The 18,444-nt window shown below is 41.6% G+C and overlaps 2 protein-coding genes across 3 annotated transcripts in view; one reads left to right on the top strand and one right to left on the bottom strand.

Moving 5' to 3' along the window:
- Positions 1 to 5,781, bottom strand: part of CHEK2 (checkpoint kinase 2) — a 37,302-nt gene extending 31,521 nt beyond the window's left edge. The window contains exons 1-2 of one of the 2 annotated variants that reach the window (XM_075276531.1): positions 5,623 to 5,781; positions 1,513 to 1,757 (exon numbers count right to left, since the gene is read on the bottom strand). In XM_075276531.1, coding sequence (XP_075132632.1) covers positions 1,513 to 1,757; positions 5,623 to 5,690 — 313 coding nt within the window. In that variant the 5' untranslated portion in view covers positions 5,691 to 5,781. Of the gene's footprint in view, positions 1 to 1,512; positions 1,758 to 5,506; positions 5,593 to 5,622 lie in introns of those variants that run through there. The other variant, XM_075276532.1, reaches the window with a different exon arrangement.
- On the top strand, positions 5,782 to 16,751 carry HSCB (HscB mitochondrial iron-sulfur cluster cochaperone). Its single transcript, XM_075276533.1, has 6 exons — positions 5,782 to 6,334; positions 7,596 to 7,692; positions 10,495 to 10,584; positions 10,816 to 10,960; positions 14,607 to 14,654; positions 16,382 to 16,751. Exons 1-6 carry the CDS (start codon positions 5,850 to 5,852, stop codon positions 16,468 to 16,470), a joined length of 954 nt encoding a protein of 317 aa, XP_075132634.1. The 5' UTR covers positions 5,782 to 5,849; the 3' UTR covers positions 16,471 to 16,751.
- Positions 16,752 to 18,444: the final 1,693 nt, after the last annotated feature.

Here is an 18,444-nt window from a genome sequence, read left to right as displayed (position 1 = left end):
GCAAGTCCATTTACCTGATCAATAGATGTCTAACTTTTGGCATCCCCACTGATCACCTGTTTGAAGAGGCAAGACCTGCAGCCTCTTAACAGTGGGTTCATCTACTTCTTAGTGGCAGTGAAGCACATTTCAGCTTCCTAAGGGTAGGCATTCAAAAGAGGAAAAGTCCCAAAAGACTTAAACGGACTAATAGTTTTAGAGGTTCTACTCTTTGTTTCTATTTAAAAATGCTAACGGGGCAACACGGTGGCTCAGTGGTTAGCACTGTAGCCTTGCAGCGCTGGAGTCCTGGATTCAAACCCGGCCAAGCACAACATCTGCAAGGAGTTTGTATGTTCTCGTGTTTGCGTGGATTTCCTCCCATATTCCAAAGACATACTGAGAGGAAAAAGATGTGCACTGTGAGCCCTATATGCGGCTCACAATCTACCGTATTTTCCGGACTATAAGGCGCACATAAAAACCTACGATTTCCTCAGAAATCGTAAGTGCGGCTTATAGTCCGGTGCGCCTTATATATGGATGGAAGCGGCGGCAAAGTCTGCGTGCCGCTTCCATACATACATAAAAGGCACCGTAAGGGTGCATTCACACTACGGAACGCCGGCGTGTATCACAGCCGTACACGCCGGCGTTACAGCAGGGCTGCCGGACACTTCCTATTCATTTCTATGGGAGCCGGCATGCGAGCACTCCCTATAGAAATGAATGGAAAAAAGCAGTCCATTCATTTCTATGGGGAGCGCTCGCATGCCGGCTCCCATAGAAATGAATGGGAAGTGTCCGGCAGCCCTGCTGTCACGCCGGCCTGAAACAGAACGTGAAACTTACCGAGCGGTGCAGGGCGGGCATTCAGGCCTCCTCTTCCTCCGATGTTCCGTCCTTCTCCTCCGGCGCTCGCTGATAATGGCCTGGGCGCATGCGCAATATCATAATGCTTCTACTACGGCTACTGCGCATGCGCCCAGGCCATTATCAGTTAGCGAGCGCCGGAGGAGGAGGACGGAACATCGGAGGAAGAGGAGGCCTGAATGTCCGCCCACCCTGCACCGCTCGGTAAGTTTCACATTCTGTTTCAGGCTTCTATTTTAAAACGGGGGGGTAGTTTAATCTAACTTTTACGGTTGGGCTCTATCAGCATGATTTTGCTGATAGAGCCCCTCCTCGCCTGCCGAGCGCTTCCAATAGAAGCGGCTGGCATGCGGGGGGTTAAGCGGCCGCTGGCAAAGTCTGCCTGCCGCCGCTTTCAATAACATATAATGCGCACCGGACTGCGGCTTATAGTCCGGTGCGCCTTATTTATGAACCGAGACGGACTATAAGGTGCTCATGGGCAATGCGGCTTATAGTCCAGTGCGCCTTATAGTCCGGAAAAATACGGTACATTTAAAATAAATAAATAAATGCTTACCAAAATAGGTTGGCTTTAGACCTCACTCTTAATAACAATTTTCTAAAGTTTACTAATATACAACATGCAAAGCACTGTTTAAAGATTCATAATATACATGCCATGGTTCAAAAATCCCTTTCCAAGTGCCCAGAGTCGACCCCATGGATGTGAATTCTTGTCCTCTACTTCCTCTGGAATTGATGCAAGATCTTGTACTGGCAAAGTTTCCAAAGAGCTCAAAGTTCCAGAGCCAGAGGAGGACGTCTGGCTGGATGAGTGAGGAGCACTAGAAGAAGAGCTGGAGGTGCCTTGAGATGGCTGGGAGGGTTGGGACTCGCCCATTGTCTCTCGGGACATGGAAAATCTAAATAAAACACAACATGCATTATTTAGACAGAAACACAGGCAAAATAGGTTTTTTTTTTTCTACAACTGCTATTTTACACTACACAGCCATACCCGCTTCAGAAACTGAGCTGTCAGACTGAGCGATGGCTAGTAAAGCAGCTCTTCTCTGCAACTGCTTGTGTTTTATATTACACAGTGTAGTGTCGTACAAAACAAAGGAACTGCAGCAGCCAAACAGAGAAACATTTTTATAGAAACCTATTAGAATAGCTTTTGCTCTAGGTCAGAAAGGATGCCATGTCTCCTTAAGGAGATTGTACATGTTTTTTCCCCACAAAATCAATTACAAAAAGCAGTGTCTTATTGATGTGATAGGACAGGGTTAATGTCTTGCTGATCAGTCTACTGTATATCAGTGGTTCTTAACCTTGTTTGAGGTACCGAACCGACCAGTTTCATATGCACATTCACCGAACCCTTCTTTAACGATAAATCAAATATGATTTTTTTTTCCAAATTCAAGACATAGGTATAGGATTTTTTTACCGCTACAAAAAATGAACCGTGCATATGGCCTAGGGTTCGATCAAACCCCGGTTAAGAACCACTGGTCTATATGTATTTCTTGTTGTACATTTATAGAATGTTACTCATCACTCAGTATGTCTATATACTATTCTGTTACTGATCAGTAGCTAAACATTTCTTCAAATTCATGTGCCATAACTGGTCATGTTATAAGTTACCCGCTCAGCCCCTCCCAAAGGTACTATAAAAAACCCTATGTGCTATTGTCTTAGTCTCAGCATGGACCATAAAATAGGTGCCCTGCATCTCAGGAATTCAATGAATGATGAGTGTATATCAGTGCATGATATATCATGGGGCTCCCCATCCAGATCCACAGTTAAGAATCTATTTTCATTTATTAAATATTTATTTTATTACATTTTGGTGTGATCATTGTCATTCTTTGATCATTTTTCAGTTAACATGATTAAGAAAAACTTGTTTGCAGCTCATCTTTCAATATATAAGGACTTAAAGACCAAACATACCCTGCTAAGAATTCATCAAAAATATTTAAATACTACCACATTAGTGAAGAAGAAAAAAAAAACAAAAACAAAACTTGCTCTAGAGCCAATTTTTGAATGTTATTCCATCAATGCCTAGTTTTCCAGAAACATAGTAACATGCTCTGGAATTAAAGTCAAGACAGAATATCTCCCCCCCTAAAGGATGAGAGACTATCTAGAGAGGGTAATTGCAAAGCAGGGTTACCTTTATTTTTATTTTTTTGTAGGACCCCAACAATCATATACTTAAGATGCATGCATCTTGGGATAAATGTGGTGGAGAGGCAGGGATTCCTAGAATCAGAAATAACTGTAAAGCTAGGAGTCTGTCTCCCACATAGTTCAAGCTGGTAAATCCAACACACAGCCACATGAAAGAAGCCTACAGTAGATGAAGGGCTATAAATCAAAGCAGTTAGATAAGTAGAATAAAGCAAGGTGGGGTGCTGATACCCAATGTCATAATCTAAGGATTTAGTTCATTCAAAGGAGGAGTTCACTTAGTTCATTGTTTCTCTAGGATACTGCAGAGAGACAATTGGAGAAATAAATCAAGTCTATTATATTACTAGCTCTATAGAGGAGTTATAGTTCTGTTAATGATCAGATAGATTTTAATATTTCTGATTATTTTTTTTTATAAGAATAATAACACCACAGATTAGCAGTCATGTAGATATCTGCATAGTTAATAAAATTGTCAGCCTTACAGATATAACACTATTTAAAGGGGTTGTCCAGTTTCAGCAAATAAAAGTTAATTGATTGCATAATGAAGTTCTACAATTTTCCAACACTTTCTGTATCAATTCCTCACAGGTTTTCTCTACTTGCTGCAATTTGTTGCGATGTACACACGGGTGCACGGTTCGTGACAAGACAGTGGTCTGACTACTGGGACTAGCGAGTTGTGCACCGGTGTGTCCATCACATGACCATGGACTGATATTTATGCACTGGGAGTAAGCAGAATAACTGACAGTAAGGCTGGAGTCCCACGTTGCGGGAACGCAGCTTTTTTTTGTTGCAGATTTTGTTGTGGTTTTTGAGCCAAATCCAGGAGTGTATTTAGCAGAAAGTAGACGTCCAAGTCATATATATATATATATATATATATATATATATATATATATATATATATATATCCAATTCCTTTGTAGCCATTCTTGACTTTGGCTCAATAAACCACAACAACATCTGCAACAAAAGAAGCCGCGTTCCTGCACCGTGGAGCCTCAGCCTAAGAGAGATCTATAAAACTGTGATGAACTAATACAGAATATATATTGGAAAATTATATAACAATTATACAAACAATAACATTTATTCAGTAAAACGCCTTTAAGACCGGGAACCTACGTGGAAAAAAAAACAAAAAAAAAAACGAAACGTTTACAGCCCCTGCATAGTCGATGGGATTCTAATGAATCCCATCCACAGACTGCAGAAAAATCACAAGCAGTCAACAGCTGCGATTTCCAAAACAGTCATGAAACGCCAGCAATTTTCCTATAGGTATTATGGAATTAGAAAGTCCTCAGAGGAAACCTCTGCAGACTTTCTATGAAAAGAGCCCTGGGAAAAACGTGATGTGTTGCTGCTGCGGTTTTTCCCACATAAATTTTTACTGCTGTCCAGTACGTGGGGTCTTAAAGGGGTTGTCCAGGCAAAAATGCACAACCTGTTTAACCTCTTACTGGCAGTCCATAGACTATATACGTGGTTCCTCTCTTGTCCTGCAAGGAAGAGCCGGTACATCCTTGCAGCTGTAACTAAATCCAGAGTTCCCCTAGAGAAGGTAGGAATGGTTTAGTACCTCTTGTGTCACCCCCTCTACCTCATAGATTGTAAGCTCTTGCGAGCAGGGCCCTCAGTTCCATTGTGTGAAATGATTTTCTTTGTAATGTATCTTTCTGTCTGTATTTGAACCCTACAAATTGTACAGCGCTGCGGTATATGTTGGCGCTATATAAATAAATTTTTTTATTATTATTTATTACCGTCTCTGCCTTCCCAATCGGTGTACTGCGATGCTGCATATTGCATGCAGCATAGGAGCATCAGCCGACACCTAGTAGCCTACAGAGGTCCCCCAATGATGGGCAGGCCTGGTACCAAGTGATCCACAGCCTAGTCATTGGGGACCTCTGTTCTAAAGTACTAGTACAATGAAAACAATCACAAAAATGGGTCACTTTTTGGAAACTAGATTTCCCAAAGTTCCTCTAAAGTGGTATAGTGAGCATTTTGACCCCACAAACATTTCATTGAATTTATTAACACTGGGCTGTAAAATTACATTTTTCCATCAACGTTAGCCCCAAAGATTTCACTTTCATAAGGAGTTAAAGGAGAAAATACAATTACTCCATAGTACAGACGCTTTTGGAGGGAGGTTTGTTCATCTCTAGTTATGGCCCTACCAATGAACAATTTGGGACACTAAACCACCCAAAGGTCCTTATGGACCAGGGTTTGAGTGTCCTCTGGACCATAGGTACCTGTGGATGGATTTGTGTCCCAAATTGACAGATTCCCTTTAAGAGACCCAACAATGCTATTGAAAGGAATGGAGAAGCTGCAGATGTTGGTTGTGTGGAGATGCAGCACAGGAGTGTCATGGGTGACACACACAAAGCCAGACACTTCCTCTCATAGGCCCGAGTAGTAATGCAGTCAGACTGACCTGAGCAGGACACTGCGGTCAGTGAAGCTTCATCCCTTGTGGTACAGTCCTCTGTAGGGTTATACAGGGCCAGTATTGTCAATGGCGCGGGCCCGGCACCACACGTACACACTCACCTCAGAACAGCCGCATAAACAGGAAGATACAACGCTCCTCTTTTGCCGCCATACAAAGTCAAGCACATCGGGCCAATCAGCGGCCGTGACGTCAGTAATAGGCGGTAACCTTTCACCTTTCACCTCTAGAGGCTTTTTGTCCTCATGAATGAAAAGAAGGCGGAGCAAAGCTGCCTCAGCCCGTGGCTCACACACTAACATGGGGTATTCCTAGGGCAGTGTATAGTATGCCAAGGATTTGGTGTTTGGCGCTTTACTTCCGGGTGTCATCTGACTGCGCTCCAGCTATGGAGCTGGCCGGTCATATAGTATGGAGGCGCTGTGCCAGCCACTGGAGAGCAAGGACATGCTGCAGTTTGGTTCTGCAGCAGCCGCTCACTGCTGCTTTCCCCAGCTTGTGTATATCCACTGTTAGCTCCTTCTTCAGCACTTTACATAGTACTCCCCCCATGGCTGTGTGCAATGCCGTGTCCCAGGGTGCCCCCCTGTCATTGTGTAACAGTGCCGTGTCCCAGCCTAGTGCCTCTCTATGTAGTCTCCTGTATACACGAGCCTTCACCTCCAACCCGCTACGAAACCTGTGTTCATCTACTGGTAATACATCGTGCTGGAGTTGTCAGGCAGTGGTCAGCAGCTCTCAGCTCTTCTGCTCATCCTGCAACTCCATCCAGCCTCCTGATGAGAGCAAGGACTTCTTTCAGCTTCTGGGCTGGTAAGTGTTAGGCTAGGGTTACCTCATGACTATGGTCACACAATCAAAAAATGTGATTTGTCCACAGCTGCTTGCATGTGCTGTCACATGATGTACATTGATGGCCATGCTGGCAAAATTGTCTCTGACCAATTCCATAGTTTTGGGGCTGTTGTGTCACAATCTTTAGATTCTTTACTTGCGGTAACAAAAGTCTTGTGGGCCGTGCTGTAGTTTGTCCAAGGCCCCCTAGACCCTCCCTACAGCAAATTCTTGATAGCTATGTTTATAATATGCTCCACAGTGGCCCCCACACAGTATTATATGCTCCACAGTGGCCCCCACACAGCATAATACCCAGATCCCTATAGCATACCACCCAACCGCCCCGATTTTCGCGGGGCATTCACGATTTCGGTGTCCTGTCCCGGTCGGCAAGAGATATGTCCCGATTTCAACTCAGATCTGCGTCCAGAGGACGCAGATCTGAGTTGAATACATACGTGACTAAAGCAAGGAGCTGTCACAGCTCAGCTCCTTGCTTTGCCACAGCGCTCCAGCTAGTGGATGTGTGAGCGCGATGTGAAGATGTCACATCGCGCCTACAACTCTGTCAGTGAAACTGCAGAGAGAGCTGCGGGGAGGCATTGGAAGGTGAGCATAAGTGGGGTTTTTTTTTGTGTTAAACATTGAGGTGGAACATAATGAAGGGGGCCCATGAAACTGGGGGGCAGATGAAGGGGGGGGGGGGAGAACGGCATGAAACTAGGGGCAGAGATGGAGGGACATGAAACTTGGGGCAGAGATGGGGGGACATGAAACTTGGGGCAGAGATGGGGGGACATGAATCTGGGCACAGAGATGGGGGGGACATGAAACTGGGGGAGAGATGGTGGGGGACATATAATTTACGGGTGACTGTAGGAGGATTATACTGTGTGGGGGCACATGAAAAATGAATGAGAATGGGCGGAGTCAACATAAAAGTTGGTGGAGCTAAATTTGCCACGGTGCACTCCGCACACTTTGTCCCTCTTTCAGTTCTTCAAAAGTTGGGAGGTATGCTATAGTATACATCACCAGAACTGAGATCACAAGGCAGTTCTTTAGTGGTCCAGATTTAGCTCGGTAGAACTGTGACGTTCCAAGATTTTGTGACTGTACTTTTTTGGGGTAAACGTTATTAATTTTTTGCCAGCCCTGCTTGTTGCATTATTAACTGTTTGGTACCATCTTGGGGAAAATGACCTCTTCACTAATTTCTTCATATTCAACTTTACAGTGAGTGCTCATTTAATGTAGATGTTCAGGATCTGCAGAGAAAGTATAGGAATCTTCAACGTTTACTGCACCCAGATTACTTCAGTCAGAAGTCACAGGTAGGTTTCCAATGTGTAAATTGTGAATTATTTTTATTTATTTTATTTTTTCATAAATTTTGTAAATTAAATGGGTTATCTGACTTTAAAAAAAATAAATAAAAATATGGCATTGTGTTATTATAACAAAATACCTACATTCTAGGGCTGAATGATTATGACCGAAATCAGTAAAAGTATTCATACCCCTTGACCTTTTTCACAATTTTTCAGCTTACAACCACAAACTTAAATGTATTTTATTGAGACTTTAAGTGATCGACCAATACAAAGTAGTAGACAATTGTGAAGTGGAAGGAAAATGATACATGGTCATCTGAAAAGTGTGACGTGCAAGTATTCAGCCCCTCTGTATCAATACTAAGTAGAACCACCTTTCACTGCAGTTACTGCTGCAAGTCTTTTGGGGTCTGTCTCTACCAGCTTTGCACATTTAGAGGCTGAGCTTTTTCCCCATTCAGCCAGATTGGATGGAGAGCATCTGTGAAGAACAATTTTCATGTCTTGCCACAGATGCTCAATGGGATTTAGGTCTGGACTTTGAATAGGCCATTGTAACACATGAGTATTCTTTGATCTAAACCATTCCACTGTAGCTCTTGCTGTATGTTTAGGATCATTGTCTTGCTAGAAGGTGAATCTCCTTCCTAGTCTTAGGTCTTTTGCAGCCTCCAACAGGTTTTCTTTCCAGGATTGTCCTGTATTTGGCTCCATCCATCTTCCTATCACCTCTGACCAGCTTTCCTGTCCCTGCTGAAGAAAAGCCTCCCCACAGATTAATGCTGCCACCACCATGTATCACACTGGGGATGGTGTGTTCAGGATGATGAGCAGTGTTACTTTTCTGCTACACATAGCGCTTTGCACTTAGGCCAAAAAGTTCAACTTTGGTTTTATCTGACCAGAGCACCTTCTTCCGCATGTTTATTGTGTCCCCTATGTAGTTTGTGGCAAACTGCAAACAGCACTTCTTATGTCTTTCTTTCAACATAGTTACATAGTAGATGAGGTTAGATGAAGACATCAATCTATCAAATCCAACCTATAATCCTATTATCCCTAATCCCCTACAATGTTGATCCAGAGGAAGGCAAAAAAAAAAAACCCTTGAGGTTTATGCCAATTGCCCCATTTCAGGGGAAAAATTCCTTCCCAACTCCAATCTGGCAGTCAGTATAAAAACCCTGGATTAACATGTCCTTAAAATCTGGAGTCCATAACCTGTAAAGAGTCCATAACCCCAAAACTATGTTTTTCTTCTTGTTATTCTTCCATAAAGGCCATATTTGTGGAGTACACAACTTATACAGTAGTTGTCCTGTAGAGAGATTCTCCCACCTGAGCTGTGAATTTCTGCAGCTCCTTTAGAGTGATCTTGGGCCTCTTGGCTGCTTCTCTGACCAGTGCTCTCATTGCTCAATCTGCTAGTTTAGGTGGATGGCCATGTCTTGATAGTTCTGCAGTTATAGAATACTTTTTCCATTTTTGGATCAAAGTTTAGGATATGTTTTATAACCTAGCCCTGCTTTCCACTTTATCTCTGACCTGTCTGGTGAGTTTCTTGATCTTCATGATGCTGTTTGTTCACTAGTATTCTGTAACAAACCACTGAGGCCTTCACAGAACAGGTATTTATACTAAGACACAGTGAAGGAGAGGGAGAGGGTCTGTTTTCCTCACAGCCTCCACACATCTGCAAACTGCTTTCTCTGCACACTGTGCTGAGAGTAGTGCTGGGTGATTAATCAAAAATATCCAAAACTGAACATCAACAAGGATAAAAATAAAAAAAGTAACCAACAAGAATAAAATTATGCTGCTTTTTTGGTTCAGTTATTACAAGATTTGCAAGATTTAGATCCCAGGGTATAGTAAGCGGAGGCCCTGGGGAAGTGAGGAAAAAGAAAAAAACTGTTACTCACCTCTCCTGGGCTCTGGCGTGACTCCCTTCTGTTTCCAGGTCTTCTTACTGATAACTAGGTCTATCTATTTCTTCTTACTGATGTCTGGGACCGCTGAGACCTGTGATTGAGCATAGATGCAGTCGTCAGAAAGCTATGTGACAGCTGAGGCGCAATCAAACGGTCTTTGAAGACTCAAAAACGTCAGTGAGTTACACTGGAGCCCAGGAATGCTGACTAACACTGTTAGTCAGGTTATTATCCTGTCTAGGATCTTCTACGGGGAACAGCTCCTCCTCTTTTGACTGCCAGCACGCTGCAGTCCTGGCACTGTGCTGAAGCCTTCACTACTTCTCTATTACGCAGGCTCCCACACTTGTGCAGTAGAGATGTAGCGTTTGCTTCAGCGCAAAGCCAGGACTCTTTTGTGCACACGCAGGCTGACGTCAAGGAATAAGGAGGAGCTGTTCCCCACAGAAGGAAACCTAGACAGGAAGAAGATAAGTAAACATGATGGAGTGAATGGGGGAGATGGAAGTGGTAGTGACTTTCTATTTCCGGAAACGGGGGAAACAGGATGTCACATTTGGATTCCATTACTCTGGCTTCCTATTCCTCTTCCTACTACCGACACACTGAAGAAGGTCTTTAATTCGGACCGAAACGTTTGTATATTTGTCGGAATAAAGTTATATTTTGGAAGCATACTCTCAGAGTGCCGGAAATTTCATTCACTGTATATGATGGCTGTGAGAAGCCTTTTCCGGGCACCAGCTTGAACTACCGAGTGACTGCTCATTATCTATAGGGTGTAAAATAATAAATATATTTGGACAGTGTGAACAGAGCTTTAGTAATAGCTTTGTAAATAATAGTAACCTTTACTCTGATTTGTTTTTAGCATGAAAGGGATATTTCTGAAAAGCAGTCTGCATTGGTTAACAAAGCTTACAACACCTTATTATCTCCTTTAAGCAGAGGCATATATTTGGTAAGTTTGTTCTATGTTATTATTATTTTATTATTATTATTATTATTATTATTATTATTATTATTATTATTATGTAATAAGGTATAGAGCTTTGACTTTTTGGCTACTCAAGTATATCAGAGCTGAAAAGAAAATGTACAGTTCAGTTCCATAATGATATTGTTCTATATCATATTAGTAATTTTTTTTCCTCAATGAAATATATTTTTACCCTTTTATGTTTGTTTACAGTTAAGCCTTCATGGTGTCACTATTTCAGAAGGTACAGAAGGTGGTGTGGATGATCCATTTCTGTTTGAAATCTTGGAAATCAATGAGAAACTCAATGACATGAGCACTGAGGCAGAACTTGAAGAAATTGGGACTTTTGTACAAGGTAGCCCGTGTGTTGTTGTTTTTTATACAATATCAAAATTGATACAAAGCAGACTTTACTGCACAAACCTCTGATGAATGTGTAGTAACACAGTTGTTAGAAGTTCGTTGCATATACAATTTCACCCTACTGAAAAAACAACAGATATCCCAACTATAGTCAGGCGGGTCCCTCAGGATCTGTTGTCTGTTATTAGACAGATCCATTTTAATGTTTAATCCACTATGACGTAAATAGAGAACAGATTAAAACAATAAAGATGTGTACCCAGCCTGTTTTAAAGGGGTTTTCTGGGCTAAATTAAAAACAAACTGGTGATCTGGGATTGAGTAAAATAAAGAAGGAAATGATACTCTCCTACTCCCATCACTGAGTTTGTCCCACACATCCCCCAACTTACTCTGGTGCATGGACTGTGTCAGCGATGATATGCGGGGTACTGGTGACATCACTGATGATATATCACTGGTACCAAACGTGGCCACTGAGGCCAGTTATTGACTGCAGAGTTCAACTGAGCCTCTGCAGAATTTACCTGAGCCCCCGCACTTCTGTCACGGTGAGTATGAGGACCAGAGGAAATGAGGGGACCTGCGACCAAGCTGAGGAGTTGGCGTAGGAGAATATAATTTCTTTTATTGTTCGCTCGTTTTTTTTGTTTTTGCATTTCACTCAATCCCTAGCCAGTGAAATTCTAATTTCATCTGAAAAGCCCCTTTTAATAAGGTACAATTCTAGAGTCTACTGCTCTACCATCTGAGAAAAAATGTATTAGATCATCTGCCTATCCTGCTTCAATTGGTAGGTTAGGTTGACTTTTATCTAATGTGTATAGATACTTAAAACAACAGTTTTACCATTGTGTTGAACAATAGGTCTTCCAACTGATAAACTTGGAATTGTTAGAGAAGCTCCTAGAAAATATCTTGTCTTTTGTCTGGAGTGTAGTAGGTGTGCAGTACTTACCTGCAGGTGCAGTTGTGCCCCTTAATACTGCATTCATCCATTATCATGGCTGTTCAGGTCCAGTGTTATGTCATGTGACCTGCTGATTCATATATCATCTTCTGCTTGGACTGGAAATCTATCTCGCTCTCGTCTCAATGCATGTCTCTACAAGAGACTTGATGTAAGTTTCTTGCATAGAAAAGACCACGTGGCAGACACTGTGAAACAGCACATCATGTCACCTAATGCTGGACCTGAACAGCTGTGATTACATGGCAAATCTGGTCACCAGGAGCACAGATGCACCTACAGGTATTTACAGGACACCCACATCTCTTTAACTATCATAAGATTATTTGAAACATAAATTATAATAATTCTGTGAATGCTTACCTCCACCCAGCGTTGTAATAAGAACATTATAGATCCAAATCATCGCCCACACTAATGTGCTCATGTATACACGTGATATCAACTAGTAATTTTCTTGGTTAACAATATTGATGACCTATCCTAAATATAGCACCCCCATTGATCAACTATTCTTAGCAGTTGATACCCAGAGAATAGAGCAGAAACCGACAGTGTAGTCGCTGTACTGAATCTCTGCAGCTTAGGTCCCATTCAAGTGAATCAGTAATGTCAAGCCACTACATAGAGAACAGAGAGATCTGCTGCTCTGTTCTTTGGATTAACTATTGAGAACGGCTGGTTGGTGGGGGTCTTGGGTGTTGGTCTCCCAACGATGTGATACTAATGATGACCAGTTGTTTTTTTGCTAAGTCATTTCTACTTTCATGATATTTCATGATGAGATATGATGGGTTCAACATATCTCATGCACAAGCACAGGGTGGACCTGATTTATGAGGAGATCCAAGCTTCATAAATCAGTTGCTGCCTCATATGTGCCATGTACCTGCACTGAAATCTGTGCCAGCTCATAGCTGATATACACTCACCGGCCACTTTATTAGGTACACCATGCTAGTAACGAGTTGGACCCCCTTTTGCCTTCAGAACTGCCTCAATTCTTTGTGGCATAGATTCAACAAGGTGCTGGAAGCATTTCTCAGAGATTTTGGTCCATATTGACATGATGGCATCACACAGTTGCCGCAGATTTGTCGGCTGCACATCCATGATGCGAATCTCCCGTTCCACCACATCCCAAAGATGCTCTATTGGATTGAGATCTGGTGACTGTGGAGGCCATTGGAGTACAGTGAACTCATTGTCCTGTTCAAGAAACCACTCTGAGATGATTCCAGCTTTATGACATGGCGCATTATCCTGCTGAAAGTAGCCATCAGATGTTGGGTACATTGTGGTCATAAAGGGATGGACATGGTCAGCAACAATACTCAGGTAGGCTTTGGCATTGCAACGATGCTCAATTGGTACCAAGGGGCCCAAAGAGTGCCAAGAAAATATTCCCCACACCATGACACCACCACCACCAGCCTGAACCGTTGATACAAGGCAGGATGGATCCATGCTTTCATGTTGTTGACGCCAAATTCTGACCCTACCATCCGAATGTCGCAGCAGAAATCGAGACTCATCAGACCAGGCAACGTTTTTCCAATCTTCAATTGTCCAATTTCGATGAGCTTGTGCAAATTGTAGCCTCAGTTTCCTGTTCTTAGCTGAAAGGAGTGGCACCCGGTGTGGTCTTCTGCTGCTGTAGCACATCTGCCTCAAAGTTCGACGTACTGAGTGTTCAGAGATGCTCTTCTGGCTACCTTGGTTGTAACGGGTGGCTATTTGAGTCACTGTTGCCTTTCTATCAGCTCGAACCAGTCTGGCCATTCTCCTCTGACCTCTGGCATCAACAACGCATTTCCGCCCACAGAACTGCCGCTCACTGGATGTTTTTTCTTTTTCGGACCATTCTCTGTAAACCCTAGAGATGGTTGTGCGTGAAAATCCCAGTAGATCAGCAGTTTCTGAAATACTCAGACCAGCCCTTCTGGCACCAACAACCATGCCACGTTCAAAGGCACTCAAATCACCTTTCTTCCCCATACTGATGCTCGGTTTGAACTGCAGGAGATTGTCTTGACCATGTCTACATGCCTAAATGCACTGAGTTGCCGCCATGTGATTGGCTGATTAGAAATTAAGTGTTAACGAACAGTTGGACAGGTGTACCTAATAAAGTGGCCGGTGAGTGTAGATTTTATGACAGTTTTTGGGCATAAATGATGAATATAACCGGCAGATGATCCACCCTCACTTTGCTTCGTCACATCCATTTTTTTTTATTTTTTTTTTTAGAAAGTGGGAAGCATGATGCAAACACACAATTGGCGATAATTTTTGTCATATGTGGCATTTAAATCGTCAAAACCCAAAGTTGGCTGTAATGTTTTTTTGGAGGTTTTTTTCTTACTGCTACTAAAGGATTAATAAATGTTCCCCAATATTTCTATGATAGATGCTTCAGGCCTGTAATGCTAAGCACTGAAAACAATAATGGAAAATAAGATAATACTTTTTATATAAACCTTAACAGCCAGTCTAGATATTGTAGTGTTGGGCCATTTCATTTGATGAACTTGTTAAAATCATTCTTGTTGTACGTATAAACTATAGATACATGGTTGTTTATCTACACTTTTAAATACCGTATGATATATTACATATACTGGGTTTTTAAATTTTGTAGTTTACATTCTATTTTTTTTTTCCACAGATAAGTGTCAGTCATTGACTGAAAATGTTGCAAAAGCCTTTGAGAAAGGTACAGTCTTTTTCTTTAGTATTGATTTCCTGTATATACTAAAGTGCTGTTGATATAGTTTTACCAAGGCAATGAAAATGTTAAATGAATATATACTAAGTGTTATTTACTAAGGACTATACCTGTGATGGCGAACCTATGGCACGGGTACCAGAGGTGGCACTCAGAGCCCTCTCTTTGGGCACGCATCTGTGGAACAGATTGTATTGTGTGGGGACCACTGTGCAGCAGATTATGCTGTGTGGGGACCACTGTGCAACAGATTATACTGTGTGGTGACCACTGTGCCACAGATTATATTGTGTGGAGGCCACTGTGCAGCAGATTATACTGTGTGGGGACCACAGTGCATCAGATTATACTGTGTGGAGGCCACTGTGCAGCAGATTATACTGTGTGGTGACCACTGTGCCACTGATTATATTGTGTGGGGACCACTGTGCAGCATATTGTACAGTGTAGAGGCCACTGTGGAGTTGATTGTACTTTGTGGGGGTCACTGTGAAGCAGTTTGGACTGTGTGGGGGTCACAGTGGAGCAGAAAGCTCTATAAAGCCTTATTCACATGACCATATTTTGTGGGTCCATAATTGTCTGCAATTGTGGATCCGCACATTATTAAGGTTAAATTCCTGTGTTGGCAGTTTGTGACAAATTAGTAGGTTTTGGGTTGCAGTTTGAACATCTCTAAAAGGTTCGCCATCACTGGACTATACTGCTGTGCTGACATCTAGTGGTCAGTATGAAAAGTGCAGAAGTTTGTTTAGCACGCTTATGATGGCAGTGCAAGTTCCAGGTTTTTGTCTATAACAATTCAAATATGTATTGATTAGCTCATTCTCAGCAGAAATCCGACAAAGCAGACTCCACACGTACACCAGAAATCTCAGTGTCAGGTCACAGATCAACATTATGATTAGCTCCTTTGAATGGCTCGAAACTGCTGCCATTTTGGTTTCTGGCATGAACAACAGTCCATCCAGAATATTTTCCTAAGCATGTGGACTGTGTTAAAAAAAAAAAAAAAAAAAAAAAAAAAATTCCATCCAGTGGAGCTAGAACATTAATGGATTTGATAAGGATTTTGCCAATTTTATATTGAAATGTTTATCAAATTCTGAACAGCAAGGCAGATGGTAGTAGAAATAATACCGTTGGGTTTATCCATTCAATGTTTTGGTCTTTCAGGCCAAGTGATCATTCAGGTGACAGGTTCCCTTTCAATTGGTATACTATACAGTTATTGTGCATGATTATAACTATACTTAAAATGTCTGCATAACCTACTCAAATATATTTTATATTATGTTTTATTCATTATGACATCTCGATGTTAAGCCTGTATTAAGGGAGTGTTCAAACAGCTCTTTTTAGTAGATGTGCAGTATAAGCAGATATAAATATATTCATTCCCTTTCATATGTTCTGCTATGGAAATACAGTTTTTAATCCTTAAACAATCTTTTGTTGCAGAAAAAGCTGTGTGTGTATCAACAGGCAGTTTTTTGTGTCAATAGTGATAGCACATCCACAAGATATAATGGTGGACTATGCACGTCTATTGAGAGTTGCCTAAACTTGCTGAAGAACTCCATCCCAGAGATAGGTCAGACATTTTGCAGAATATAAGTGGTCGTACCCTGAATTGGCACAGTATTTCCCTACATGCCCTGGGCTGAAATACCAATAATATTTTTATGCTCATGTTAACTTTGTTCTTTCTTTAGGTGACCTTGATGGTGCCAAAATGTTGTTGGTCAAGATGAAGTACTACTCAAACATACTCGATCAAGTGAAAAAGAAATTGATTCCATAATATGTGTACACCAGCTGCTTATAAACAGTGCCTCTGTGTAGTGAGTTGACATACTGTGAGTGATAAGGTATGAGCACCAAACTTCACCATGAAAACTGCCTTTCTCTTTTTACTCCGTAATGAAATGAGATGAATGGACTGACCATTTCTCACATATTCTGGTACGACTTCCCTGATCCTCATTGTTTTGTTTAATGCTGAGTGCTGGAGACATCATAAAATATTACCTAGTTCTAGTTTACGACTGGCTCCGTTTAATGTATTTGGACAACCTTTTATGCAGTGCAATATTATAAATAAACTATATTTGGAAAATGTTGTTTTCTTTCTTGTGGGAATTTTTTTAAAATCTAGTTTTTGTTTTTATTTAATAAGCGTTAAAGATGTGCAAGTAGTATTCGATCGAATATCTCCCCTGCATAGTTATTGATGTAAAAAAAGCGCCGGGGAAAGTGGGAGGGGCATCGAATTTTTACTGCGTTTACCGCATGGTATTCAACCAAGTACACCAAGAACTATGCAGGGGAGGTATTCAATCGAATACTACTCGCTCATCTATAATAAGCATCAGTGTTCTAGTAATTTTATGTTTATCGTCCAACACCTAGAAGTAGATTAGAGTAATGCGCACACACAATGCAGCTTTCGAATTATAGGATTGGAGGACAAGAGGAATTACTGTTTTTTTCAGTGAAGTGACATAGCAGTATGTCAATAGATTTTTCAGGCAATGCTCCATGGGGAAAATATATCCAAGTTCATTTATACTAACCAAATCAGAAACTCCCATTTGTGACTCTTGACTAAAATGTGAAAACTAAAGCATTCTAAGAAGCCCCGCAAAACCATACCATTTGCCGTATTACTTAAAAAAAGTGTACTGGCAGGAGCTTACCTTATTTTTGAAACATGGTATCTTGTGTTTATAGGCCGAGAAAAATTCTGGAGTGTTCATCTTCAAGCCGCCACAATGAAAAGCACCTGAAATCTGGTGTAACTTGCTTTAAATCTCATTCATAAAGTTGCTAGTATAGATAGCAGTGTGTAAGCTGCCAGTGACCTTAGTATGGCTAACCTGCTACAGTCATTCCATGTGGCCCTGGCCGTTACAGGGTTTTTGTACAGCTAACTTCTCCCCTACATCAGATGGCTGGAGACTTCCATGAAAACAGAGTACCCTGTGTGAATGGAGTGTTAATGCACATTTTTGACTACCACTCCATTCACCTCTATGGAAATGAAGCAAAAGAGATCGTACAGCAGTCTCTCTATGGTAGCATTACTTGTGTACTGTGAACTTTCTTCTCATTGGCATTCATTATAGTGTAGTAATGTAAATATATGCTGCCATATTTATGTACAATAAGTTTGCTATTCACAATCAAGAAAGGTGTATCAAAAGTAGTGGAAGGTAAATAGGGCTTGTATTTTGTAAAATGAAATCAAGATTATCTGTCATTGGTAGCACCACTCAGGCCTGATTCACATCTGCGCATGGGTTTCCGTATAAAAAAGTGGTTACCTTAGGAAACCCCTGGACCCAATAAACTATAATGAGGTCTGTGTGGTTTCCACATGAAAAATGTGGAGAGAAAAGTCCTGCTTGCAGGAGAGGGGAATGAAATGCCCCGAATGCAGATGTGAACTGGGCTTTATCTCCTGTGTCCTGATTGAAAAGGTGGACAAACATAATCAGGCAGAGGTGGACATTCATGTTCAACTGATGGCCTCATAACTGCTCTACCTTGGCAGTGTGCATTCATCAGAAGCTCCATTTAATAGGGGTGTGATTGAGGTATTAAGACCCTATTTACAGGGTTGGTTATTGGGCCAATTATCAGGAACAAGAGATCATAAGAATTCTACTTCCCAATAATTGTCCAATTTATAGGTGCCCATACATAATGTGATCCAGGATGCCATAGACACATGCAGTTACCTGGAATTAACATGTTGCTCCTGAACTTACTGTTG

This window comes from Leptodactylus fuscus, chromosome 1 (genome assembly GCF_031893055.1).
Source record: "Leptodactylus fuscus isolate aLepFus1 chromosome 1, aLepFus1.hap2, whole genome shotgun sequence".
NCBI lineage: Eukaryota > Metazoa > Chordata > Amphibia > Anura > Leptodactylidae > Leptodactylus > Leptodactylus fuscus.
This window is presented reverse-complemented; position numbering and strand designations above follow the sequence as displayed.

Coding starts and splice junctions, on each gene's coding strand:
- HSCB (XM_075276533.1), top strand. CDS start 5,850: ATGCCAAGGATTTGGTGTTTGGCGCTTTACTTCCGGGTGTCATCTGAC. Junction 7,693..10,494: donor ACTTCAGTCAGAAGTCACAG/GTAGGTTTCCAA, acceptor ATTTGTTTTTAG/CATGAAAGGGATATTTCTGA. Junction 14,655..16,381: donor TGCAAAAGCCTTTGAGAAAG/GTACAGTCTTTT, acceptor TTCTTTCTTTAG/GTGACCTTGATGGTGCCAAA.